At 47.7% G+C, this 12,038-nt stretch overlaps 1 long non-coding RNA gene and 2 gene segments (V, D, J or C); 1 reads left to right on the forward strand and 2 right to left on the reverse strand.

Moving 5' to 3' along the window:
• Window positions 1–586: 586 nt before the first annotated feature.
• LOC126951090 (T cell receptor beta variable 4-2-like) lies at window positions 587–5,473 on the reverse strand. The segment is given in 4 exon segments: window positions 587–1,624; window positions 1,751–2,270; window positions 4,608–4,984; window positions 5,104–5,473. Coding segments are annotated over 3 exon segments (579 nt in total).
• On the forward strand, window positions 4,737–7,978 carry LOC126951126 (uncharacterized). Of its 2 annotated transcripts, none has more exons than XR_007724361.1 (3): window positions 4,737–4,780; window positions 5,493–5,900; window positions 7,201–7,978. It is a non-coding gene; the product is annotated as an uncharacterized LOC126951126 (long non-coding RNA). The 2 variants fall into 2 exon arrangements; XR_007724362.1 differs by lacking the exon at window positions 4,737–4,780 and adding an exon at window positions 5,275–5,333 and having other exon boundaries at window positions 7,201–7,977.
• A 164-nt stretch (window positions 7,979–8,142) lies between these two features.
• On the reverse strand, window positions 8,143–8,956 carry LOC126951098 (T cell receptor beta variable 3-1-like). The segment is given in 2 exon segments: window positions 8,143–8,722; window positions 8,836–8,956. Coding segments are annotated over 2 exon segments (495 nt in total).
• Window positions 8,957–12,038: the final 3,082 nt, after the last annotated feature.

Below are 12,038 nucleotides of genomic sequence, written 5' to 3' on the forward strand. Positions count from 1 at the left end.
TTGCAGCGTTAGACACAGTTATGGTACTTCACAGCACTGCTCATCAATCCAAACTAGAATGACACAATTGCTCAGAATATTGCAGAGGTTGCACGAAATCCTGAGGCTATTCATAATCACTCTCCATGATATTTCAGGTAAGAAGAATCCTTTGTGAAGGGAAGACAGTGATTAATCATACTCCAGGACTCTGTATAAGCAGGATTAACTTACTCACTTTACAAACATCAAATAAGATCAATTATATACTTGGCTTTTCCCATGAAAATAAAGGAAAGAGAGTGATACAGTACAGTCCCAGGGAATGTCACAGTAGGACATGAAGGGGGAGGCAGGTGTGAGCCTGTTCTTCACAGATGATCAGTACCTGGTAATGTCTTAGGAGAACAAAGGTCCGTCCAGGCCATGGAAATAGTGAGGACAAACGCAGAGCATATAAAGGCTGCTGACTTTTAGGAAATGTTGAAAGAGCTGTTTGGTCACAGAAGGTAATTGGATCTAGGTGATGAGCATTAGAAAGGCATCCCAGGGAAGTAGAATTTATTTGAGGAAAACTGGAGAGCCTTTACCTGTTTACCGTCAGGGATAAAATGACCTCATCTGTGTTTTGGAAGGTACTTGAGTGTGTCCTGAAGAGTTCAGATTCAGGCCAGAAGACCATAGGGAAGACATCAGAACCAACTCCAGGACTCTCACGCCAGGCAAGCGGCTCTTTGGTGATATCCCCAACTGGGACCGGCCACCAGTGACGCCAATTGCTGTGAGTTCTTCCTTTATGTTCTCTAGATATTGAAAATTTGGGGAAGGGTGAGAAGAGAGCTCATGGTGCACAGAACACCACTTCTTATCACCTTCTGCCTTATCTCTATTTTCAAAATCTTTAATCATATTCTCTCTCCTCCACTTTCCCAAATCTCAATTTCTTCACCCTAAATTATACAAAGCAAACCCCTGTGATTTTACCTCCAACACTATGCTATTATCAACAATCTTGACTCCAAAATGAAATTTCCTGCCCTTAAAAAGAGAGCACCAGCTGTTACATGATGAACATGTCCTCTACCCCTGTAGCTTACAGTATCAAGCAGAGAAGGCAATTCTGCAGTGAACCTACTGGAGCAGCAGCATCTTCTGAGCAGAGCTGCCTGGCCTTATTTCCTTCAGCCCCGAATGGCAGAAAAGCCCGAGGTTGCTGGATCCAGCATCATGAAATTAGTTTTTCTTTCTCCCTGCAGTCCCCAAGTTCTCACAGATATGTCAGGGCTGAGGTTGCTCCACACTGGGGCAGGCAGGTTTGTGCACAGGATGCGGTTGGCTCTGCAGGGCTGTCCCAAACTTCTGGCACAGAGATACAGGGCCAAGTCTGCCAGCTCCAAGGTGATCATGTTCAGCCCAGAGTGATAGTCAGGGAACTGGTGCCCTGAGAAATGATCAGGGAAGTTTCCTTTTACTCTCTGTAACCCATTATGATATTTTAACAATTACTGGAGGCCCTGACCTGGAGCTTGTTGGTACCAGGACACACTGTTATGCCCAGAGACAGGGGAGCAGCTCAGTGTCACTTGCTGTCCTCTTGTTTTGATCAGAGATCTTGGAGTTTGGGTGACTCCAGCCTCTACTGGGCCTGTGGGAAAAGCAGATGGAGGATGAGCATGGGAGACAGCCTGGTGGTACCTCCCCAAGGTAAAGTGGAGAACACAGGGGTGGGGCAGGCTCAGGATGGGGTGCTGTCCTGTCTGCAGGGACTCACCTGCTCCCAGGAGACAAAGCAGTGCCCAGCAGAGCAGCATGGAACCCGTGGCACCAAGGGGCAGGCAGCACCGTGTCTGTGCTCAGGGCTTGGTCCTCCTGGGGAAGAGCTGAGTTCTCAGCCTTGCTTTTCCTGGTGGGAGGGGCATCCTATGATGTCACTGTCCTATGTCCTCCCCTTGCGGGCCTCCCGAGGTCCACTGCTCTCTGTTCTGCACATCCGAATCCACTGGGCCTGTGAGGGAAGGGGACAGAGGCTGGGGCAAGAACACCGGAGGGAGCCTGAGGGTGCCTTGGATGAGGCTTGCTTCAGAGACATCCACGTGTGCCAAGGACTCACCGGGTCCCAGGAGACAAAGGCCTTCCCATCAGAGGTACCTGGAGCCCATGGCCTGGTGGGACAGAGCTGGGCAGGAGTCACCCTGCCAGGGGTACTGGTTTTGGGCATCGCATCTCTGATCGGATGTCAGCCTGTGATGTGACTGCTGTGATGTCATCATCTCTGCAGGTCCCCACGCACCCTGCCAGTCACATTAAGGAACAGTGAATTATTCTACTGTAAAATGAATACCTAGAAATGTTTGAGTTCAATTAGATAAAATTGCCAGATTGCTGGCCAATCCTTACCTAGAAAAAGAAACAAAACAGAATATATAGATTACTTCAGAGATGCCTCATATCCCATGATAAACAACTATTATATTTCACATAAGAGCAGGCCGAGATAATAGTATAAAAATGACTGAAAGATGAGAGCATGGATCTGACTTCTCCTAAAGTTGCAAACTAGCATCGTCTCCTGGCTCCTTCTCCAGATGAACCCGATGAGACAAGAAAGAAGCATCAATATCAGAAACTAACGAATAACGATGATAATCTTTCAGGAAGACTGAAGCTATTTCACACAGGAGTATAAAGAATATGAGTGGTGAGCCCAAGACTGCAATGAGAAAACAGGATGGTGGAAATGGTTTAAATCTTACCTTGTCTGACTCCCTCCTTGCATGGAGACAATCTTATTTACACTTTCATTTTAGAAATCATATTAGAGTAACTGATACCATCGGGACACCAAGAATACCAAAAGAAAGATAATTTCTATCATCTGAGTGCTTGTGTCCCTTGAAATTCATATGTTGAAATTCTAAGCCCTGATGTGATGAGATTAGGAGGTAAAGCCTTTAAGAGGGAATGAGGTCATGAAGGCCTAAGGGGTTAGTGCCCTTGCAAAGAGACACCAGAGCACTAGCTGGCCCTCCCACCATGTGAGGATAGAGTGAGAAGGAGCCATCTATGAATCAGAAAGTGGGTCCTCCAAGCCACGCTCTGTCTCATCTGTGACATACTGGCTAGGGGTTTAGCTGACTCCAGGTTCCATGTATCCTGTGGAGTAAAGAGGGGCCTGAAATGGAATGAAACTTAACTTTGGAACTGGCCTTAGGTAAACAGGATAAGAATTTCCCAAGCACTCTTAGGACTCACGTGCTCCAAAGAGACCAAAGATCACCCTACATAGAAGCGTGCTGTCTCTTCACGGCAGAATTGGGCAGGGCTGAGGCCACTCCCAGCTGAAGCTCTGGTCATTAACCGTGCAAATGGGGAGATCTTGTGAGGTCACAGTGCCGGCTGCAGCCACAGACTCAGGATCCTGCACTGGAGGAGTGGGAGCCTTAGTGGCACACTGGACACGGATGTCTCCAGGCTCGGCCTCTGTGTTTTCTGGGGGTGCACGGATTCCCCCAGGCTCGGCCTCTGTGTATCCTGGGAGTGCATGGATGCCCCCAGGCTTGACCTCTGTGTTTCCCTGCGGTGCAGTCCTGCAGACCCTGTGTGAAATAGTGCAGTTGAGGAGCCCCCAAGAAACGCAGAATTCAGGAGACCTAGGCAAGCTAAGACACGAAGAGAACGGCCAGGACCCACTCTTCTCCCTAAAGGCCAATGTAAAGCTACAATCCAGAGACACTGAACTCTGAGCCTGATGATTTAACATGCTGGGAATAAAGAGACCAGAAGGAGAAAACATCGCTTCCAGTGTCAGTGTGGAGAGGAAATCCAGTGAGGAGTTGTGATCTTAAACCAAGGACACTTCAGGTCAAGAGAAGGAGAGTAGATGAGTGAGGAAGCTTCCAGACCATGGTCCACGGGATCTGAATGGATGGGAGTGGACAGAGGCAAGTTTGCTTCCTGCAGGATTCAGAGAAGGTGTCTGTGCGGATGTGGAGCTTTGATCAGGGCTGGAATTTATGCTGTAGGTTTGAGTTTAAATAAGAAAATTAGAGAATAGACAAGATGGAAGATAGAATAACAGAACTGGTTTGACATATTTCTCAAATCCATTCCCCAAAACCTGGGTTATCTACTGTGCTCTCCAGCTGCCTCCTGCCCTGGGACCCTTGCCTGGAAGTTACCTCTATGATTCCCCCAAACCCAGTGCTGCTTGACCTTGGGTGTCAGCAACTTATGACAGAAGGGACCCCTTGGTTCCTGAGAAAGAGAGGCTTGGAGACCACCAGACATAAAGTGTCAGAAGAGCTTGGCTCCTCACAGGACACTGTGTGGCCCATTGCAGGGTATGACTGCGGTGACGCAGGTGGTTGTTTAGAGGGTCTTATAAAATCTTAAACTAAACAATCCCCTTATAGCATGCTTGCTTTATTTTACAATTTAAAAAGGGATTTTAAAAAGACTAGATCTGAATGTGTTTATCGTTTTCAAATCAGTTGACAGAGCAGAGTCACACGCTAAAGAAAACCCACACTCTAAATATGAGCACGGGATGTAAAGTTGCCACATGGATGAATTAGCAGGTGCTGTGATGTTCTGAAGCTTCTGTCGGGGCTCTTGCAGGAAATGCTCACCCGAGCCCTCCGTGGCCCCCACAGCTTCCTGGCAGGCCCCGAAGGTTTCTGCACAGGAAAGTGATGACTCTGCAAGGCTGTGTCTTGGCTGCTGGCGCAGAGATACAGGGCTGAGTCTTCTGGCTGCAGGGCGTGTAGGTGAAGGTGTAAGTGAGAGCTGTCTGGGCATTCAGGTACGAAGCGACTGGGCACGCTGTTGTTTTCAGCCCGTTCTTTAAAGTTGTAGATAAACATGAGCTCCGGTGGCTTCTTAGCTTTCTGCTTGTACCAGTACATAGCATTGTGCCCCAGATGTTGTTCACATTTCAAAGACTTCTTATTTGTCATTCCCATGACCAGGTGTCTTGGTGTCTGCGTAACTCCAGTTTCCATGGGGACTGTGGGGGGGAAGGGACAAAATTTAGGCAGAGCCCAGGAGGAGGGTTGTTGCTGGGGGTGGGGGGATCACAAGGAAAAAGCTTGGAGGTCGAGGACAGCTGATTTGAAGCCAACTCACCTGCTCCCAGGAGACAGAGAACCGCACAGCAGAGCAGCCTGCAGCCCATGCTAGCCTCCGGTCTAAGATGGGGCCTCTGACTGGGGTCCTCTGGGTGAGGGGCTGGGCTCTGGTCTCCTTGGCCCTGGTTGGTGGTTTTTCCTGTGATGTCACTGCTCCTGACAGTTTCCTCAGACCCAGGGGATGTTTATTCCTGGAGGTTTTACATCCTTTCTGGGTCCTGATAGAAGGTAGATTTGAATAGTCTGGGCTGGGATGAATGGGCTGGGCAAAAAGGACAGAGCCAGCTTTTTACCCCCCAAGGATATTCCTCTGGCAGGGGCTCTTTGCTCTCAGCTGCTTCCTCATTATGTGGATCCTCCCTCTATCTCTGTCCCCCTGTCTTTCAGGATTCCTCTCAAGGACAGACCACTCCCATTCAAGGAATCTCCTTCTCCCCTCTGGGATCACACATGACAGCTCCACTCAAAACGTCCCTTCCCTCAATGTCTAAGCACAGTAGAGCCCTTTTTGCCCAGTTCTGTGGAGGGAGAATGACTGCATGACCATGGATGCAGTGTGGACCAGCGCCCATCATTCAAGGGTATGACTGTGATGCCAACCAGCAACCAGGCACTGGGAGGGAGCTGCAGGACATGACAGGGATGAGCTACCCTCTGTCCCTGAAGTGGAGGGCATGGGACTTGGCTGGGCTTACGGCTAACCTACAAAGGATGCTGAAAAGGAACAATGCAAGGTGTGGGGAGCACGGGAAAGGGGAATCAGCTTGAAGCTGACATAATAAATAAACACAAAAGGTAAGTACAAATAAACACAAAAATGAAATGATTCATAATCCCTAAGTGATTTTAACCATCTACTATTATAGTACGTACTTGTTACTATCGTGTAATGACAATTTGATTGTAGGGTTAGGGTTGCAGTTATAAATCAGTTACATAAAAATCTATGTTGGCCGGGCGCGGTGGCTCAAGCCTGTAATCCCAGCACTTTGGGAGGCCGAGACGGGCGGATCACGAGGTCAGGAGATCGAGACCATCCTGGCTAACACGGTGAAACCCCGTCTCTATTAAGAAATACAAAAAACTAGCCGGGCGAGGTGGCGGGCGCCTGTAGTCCCAGCTACTCGGGAGGCTGAGGCCGGAGAATGGCGTGAACCCGGGAGGCGGAGCTTGCAGTGAGCTGAGATCCGGCCACTGCACTCCAGCCTGGGTGACAGAGCGAGACTCCGTCTCAAAAAAAAAAAAAAATCTATGTTGGGGGTAGAAAGGCATTACCGTGATGAAACTATGGGTTGATAATTTAGAGATTTTTAAACTTGGAGATGTGCTGGGCCAGGAGGAAAGTATTAGATTGCTAATATTCTCATGTGTAAATTGTTTTGGATTATTTTTATGTGGCCCTTAAAGTAAAGAACGTAAAGGCATGTACATCAGAATTTAAGAAAAGTGGTTGAATCATCTCCTCCTGAACAGGTTCCACATATGAGAGACCTTCGACCTGCTATGGTTGGATTTATTTCATTCTTAGATGAGAACCTAACATCAACCTGATTTAAAGGCTAACGTTACTATTAAAGTTATTATGATAGGAGTCTGCTTCAGCAAGGAAACAATTCTTGGCCCTTCCACCAAAAAAGAAAAAAAAAATTGAATTAAAAAAAAATTTGATTGCATTGTGTGGCTCTCAATAAGTGAACCAAATTTCAAGGATTTTTTTTTTTTTTTTAATGGAATTCAACCTACCTTGAATAACAATGACAATGAAAGGCTTGACTGCCCTGAGGTCAGTAGCTAACATAAACCTTTCTCAAAGCACAGGGTGGGTGATAGGTGAGTTTAAGTCATCTGAATTCTGGATGGATCTGAAGAGGAGGATGACCTCAGGACAGTCAGAGTTGTGAGAAAGAAGAGTGGAATGGTAAACGTGAAATAAAGTCAAGTTAACATGTCTGTACCAAATAGCAGTACTATATGTGATTGAAGCTAGGACATAACTGACTCCAAGACAGTTGGGATTTAGGACACAGTGTACTAAAAAGGAACCCAAAAATCATATGTAAGAAACCTGCCCCCGCCTTTTTTTTTCCTGAGCCAGATCCTAAATTGTGTATGCAGAGGGTGGCAGACCCGAAGGCTGAGAAGAGAACAAGTTCTGGAAGGCTGAAGACAAGGGCAGAGATTTCAGAAGAGCCAGGGCATTCAGACCCAGTTACAGTGGAGTGATGTGGTGAATACACTGTGATTCCCACTAAGACCCTGGGAAGGCCATGCACTAGCAATGATGACCACGTACTGGGGCTCCCTAAGAGGGAGGGTGAAGCTGAAATAGACCCTAACAAGTCCTACATTTAACCCTCCCAGAATAAAACCCAACACTCTTTCCAAGAGATAACATAATCCAGAGCCTCAAGTGTATATCGTCCGCAATGCTTTACATAAACCCTTTCTTTCATGGAGGATATTTAGAAGTCTCCTAATCCTTCAGACCACCCCAAAATCTATCTCCTTTCTGATTCATACTACTTTCAGTGTTCCTGTACCAAAATATCAGTTTCATCATGTTGTTTCACTTGGAGTAGGACCAGTGGCTCACCACCACCTAGGGATTTGTTTCCAAAGTCCTTTGCATGTCTCCCAATATCCCCTGTCATCAAGCTATCACTTGCTGTTGAGGAGGGTTCAAGAAGACGTTCATCAGAATTGGGAGAGACTGTCGCTGGTCATCCTTCTTGAAGAGAAGGAGTCTACAAGGCACAAGGCTGCCTCCACCGGCTTCTCCTCAACACTTTCCAGTTTACCTATTGCCATGGAATTTCATGCCTCTCCAAATATTTCTCGTTAAATAAAGTACTCACTGATAATCCAAATTGTCTCTTGATCTTAGAAATGCTTTCCTTCCCCTTCCTTTATGCTTATGCTCATCAACCATTTTTACCAACACTGCGTTTGTAATCATAACGTTAGCTAAAATATGTACCCATATGTGCAGCCCACAAAGATAAGAAATGGCTTCTCCCATCAGTTAAGATCTTCAGTGCATGGGACAGGCTCCTGTTTTGTTAGCTGAGCCCTGATACTTTGCTGACTTTGTTGTGAACCCCTGCTTTAGCTGATAAACAGAATTCGGAGAGTTCTGTGTACATCAAATGGAGAACTGCCACATCAGGTGCACTAGCCGGCTGTGCTACAGACTGAAACTCCATCAGAGGCCGTCAGGGAGTGGAGACTGGAGCCTTGGGTGCAGGTGCACACACTGGCCCACAGCTTCCTAGCTGATCCGGGAGGTTTGTGCACAGGGATGCGGTGACTCTGCAGGGCTGTGTCTTGGCTGCTGGCACAGAAATATACAGCAGAGTCACCAAGCTCCAGGGACTTGATGTGAAGATTTAAATGAGCTTTGTCTGGAGAGTCAGGTGAGAAGCGATATGGAACTGTTTCATTTAAAATGGGCTCCTTATTATTGTAGATAAACATTATCTTCAGCAATTTCTTAGAGTCCTGCTTATACCAATACATAGCATTATGGCCCAGATTTTGTTCACATTTAAGGGACTCGTTTTTTCCCGTCTGCCTGACCAGATATTTTGGAGTCTGGGAAACAGCTGTGTCCAAGGAACCTGTAAAGGAAAGAAGCAGAATTCAGGCAAATCCCAGGAGGTAGCCTGCTGTTGTCATGGTGAAAAGGTTTAGGGACTCCAACAGGATCATGTCACCTGGGCCCAGGACTCACCTGCTTGGAGGAGGCAGAGGGCCACACAGCAGAGGAGCCTGCAGCCCATGGCAGAGTCAGGCAGACCAGGCAAGGCCCAGGGCAGGATTCTGGTGTGCAGTGGTGAGAAGTCTAGGCTGTGCTTTCCACTGCCGCTGAGAGGGGCTGCGCAGTGAGGTCACAGCCTGTAATCATTTCCCCATTCCCAGGCTCTCCTCTAGCATGGCTCCTCCTTTTCATGCCCTGCACTTGCTGCTTTAAAGGAGTTTTTGGAATTTCTGGGAATAGTTGAGAGGGTTGAATTGTGGCCTCCAGGATGTGTCTCTGACAGTCATTCCTGTGCCATCAACCCCTTCCCTCCCCGCTCCTTACCTGGGATCTGACCACCTCCTCCCTTCCTCTCCCTTTTGGGCTCTTCTCCCAGAGTCAGGCTTTTTTGTTTTTGGGATTTCCAAGAAATCAGGGAAATTCCGAATGCTTTTTAAAAAGGTGAAACATGAGCCTGAAGTGAAAACAAAGTGTGTTTCAGGTGTGCATCCTGGAGGTCTGTCAATGCCACCTTCTTTCCCAACTCCAGGTGTCTTGGCATCATCAGATCTTTTGACATCTGGACAAGTCTAGCTTCCGTGGGTCTCTGTAGATAGGGAGAGAAGTTGGAGATGGAAGCTGAAAGGGAGTCTGCTGATGCTGTTTTGATAGAAACATTTGCTCAGGCCTAGGAGAGGGGTTTCCTATCACTGTGGGGAGCTCCTGGTCCAAAGACTCAGAGGACCATCCAGAAGGGGAACAAGAAAAAACTTCTTTCTAGCTTAATTCCCTGATAATTTAGAATGAGGAGAACGGGGCTGTAGGTCACTTTTGGTCTTCTAAGAAGATTTCCCTCAGTTATTAAGTTCTGCAAGATCCCCGAGGGACCCCTGGCCGGCCAGACTCACTTCATGGCAGGGCTCAGCTGTACTGGGCTGAGCTGGAGCAGAGGCCCAATGCCCAGAGCCTCTCTTATTCCTCTTGGGAAGGGGTCCTCCTCCATCTGTGCCTGCTTGTGGGCTCCCAGTCTCCCCAGCTCATGCCTCGTCCTTTCTAATCCCATGCAGGCTCGAGTGCAAGTCTGACAGTCCAGGCTCTTCCCTAGGACAAAAGCGCCTGCACATCAAGGCAAAATGTATAGTCTGTATTTAACCCTCACACTTAGAGCCTTGACTAGCATTCTCTGCAGACCACATTTTCCCTTGTTGTAAATAAACCCAATCTTTCTCTTTACCCTCTGCCATCCAGAGAATTGTCTCCCCTTCCTCCAAGTTCTCTGAATCTCAGCAGAGTCACAGCTCCGCCTTGTGGTCAAAGTGTCAAACATGTCAAGGCTCAGTCCCATGGTGGACCAAAGGCAGCAGGGCAGGGCGGTAGAGGTCTTATTATAGACACGTGAGGGGAGACTAGAAGCGCTTCATTCCTCACTCTCTTCAGGAAGCTTCCACCATAATACAAACATACAAACCTACAAACTCAATTGCACTTCATCTTTAATAAACATAAAAACTGACTTTCAGAGTTAATAGACTGGACTGTTGCAGAACAACATTCCCACCAGAAACAACTAGAAAAGCTTAACAAAATATAAAACAGAAATGTTTGAAGGCACTTGGAGCTACTGAGGCAGTAAGAGCTTAAGAGATTTGGATCTCATAGAAAATGGATAAATCTAAAAGACAACAAAAATCCTACTTTTCCCTTAAAGTCATTTGCCAATTTCATTTTGATGACAGAGAAGCTAAGAAGAAAGGGAGGACTGACGGGCCAGAGGCTTTGAGGGGTACCCACCACCTTTCTGGCCTAGAGAACTTTTACGTTCAGTGTTCCTTCTTCTCAAGATATGTTGCATCGGTTACAGGAAGTCTACAGTTCAGAAAATTACTACCCCCCCTTTTTTTTCTTTTTCTTTTTTTCTAAGAGTGTGTGTGTGTGTGTGTGTGTGTGTGTGTGTGTGTGTATGTGTGTGCGTAGTCTAGCTCTGCTGTCCAGGCTGGAGTGCAGTGGCACAATCTCAGCTCACTGCAACCTCCACCTCCTGAGTTCAAATAATTCCCATTCTTCAGCCTCCTGAGTAGCTGGGATTGCAGGTGCCCACCACCATCCTGGCTAATTTATTTTATTTCTAGTACAGACATGGTTTCTCCATGTTGACCAGGCTGGTCTCGAACTCCTGGGCTCAAGGGATCCACCTGCTCAGCCTCCCAAAGTGCTGGGATTACAGGTGTGAGGCACCACGCCTGGCCAGAAAATAGCACTTTTTTTTTTTTGGTCTCAGTGAAGGATGAATGGATATGTTTGGCCTGGAAGTCAAGTGTTCCTTGGACTTCCCAGGGAAGAGATTCTACTGATTATGTATGAGGCATGACCTTCACAACCTGCTAATGGGGACCTGGAAAGGGGCAAGCAGGTGAAAGGACAGAGCTACAAGGAAGGGGTTGTGCAGAGGTGTTGGAGAGACAGACTTAAGCCAGTTTTTATTTTATTTTATTTTGACACAGAGTCTCACTTTGTTGCCCAGGCTGGAGTGCAATGGCACGATCTTGGCTCACCGCAACATCTGCCTCCTAGGTTCAAGCAATTCTCCTGCCTCAGCCTCCCAAGTAGGTGGAATTACAGTCATGCACCACCACACCTGGCCGAGTTTTTATATTGTTGGTAGAGATGGGGTTTCACTATGCTGCCCAGGCTGGTTTCGAACTCCTGAGGTTGGCCTCCCAAAATCCTAGGGTCACAGGGCTGAGCCACTGCACCCAGCCTTCAGCCAGTTATTAAATATGAGACCCAGGACAGCTGATTTCCCTCAGATACATAAACAGGTAAAATAATACTTATCCTGCGCGATTTATGTGACTTAAAGCAGATCACATGTAGACGCAGCAGAGAGTGCCTGGGAAAGGCCTGTCAGCTCTCCAGGGCCTGAACCCTTCTGGCTGGCAGCATGTGCCTCACAGTCATTTCCTGAGTGGGGGCAGGAATGATTCTGGAGCTTCTTACAGTAACTGGCCTTTCCCAGTTACTCTCCCTGCAGGCCACCGCTGCCCCCTGCACCCTGTGGCAGGCCCCAGGCTCAGCTGCCCCGTGCCTCTGTCCTGCACACCCCCGAAACTAAAGATTTGGTGGGTGGAGAACAGGCCCCACATGCCCACATCACACATTACTTTCCTCTGCCTGCCTGTCCCTGCCGTGGCACTGAT

This window comes from Macaca thibetana, chromosome 3 (assembly GCF_024542745.1).
Source record: "Macaca thibetana thibetana isolate TM-01 chromosome 3, ASM2454274v1, whole genome shotgun sequence".
NCBI lineage: Eukaryota > Metazoa > Chordata > Mammalia > Primates > Cercopithecidae > Macaca > Macaca thibetana.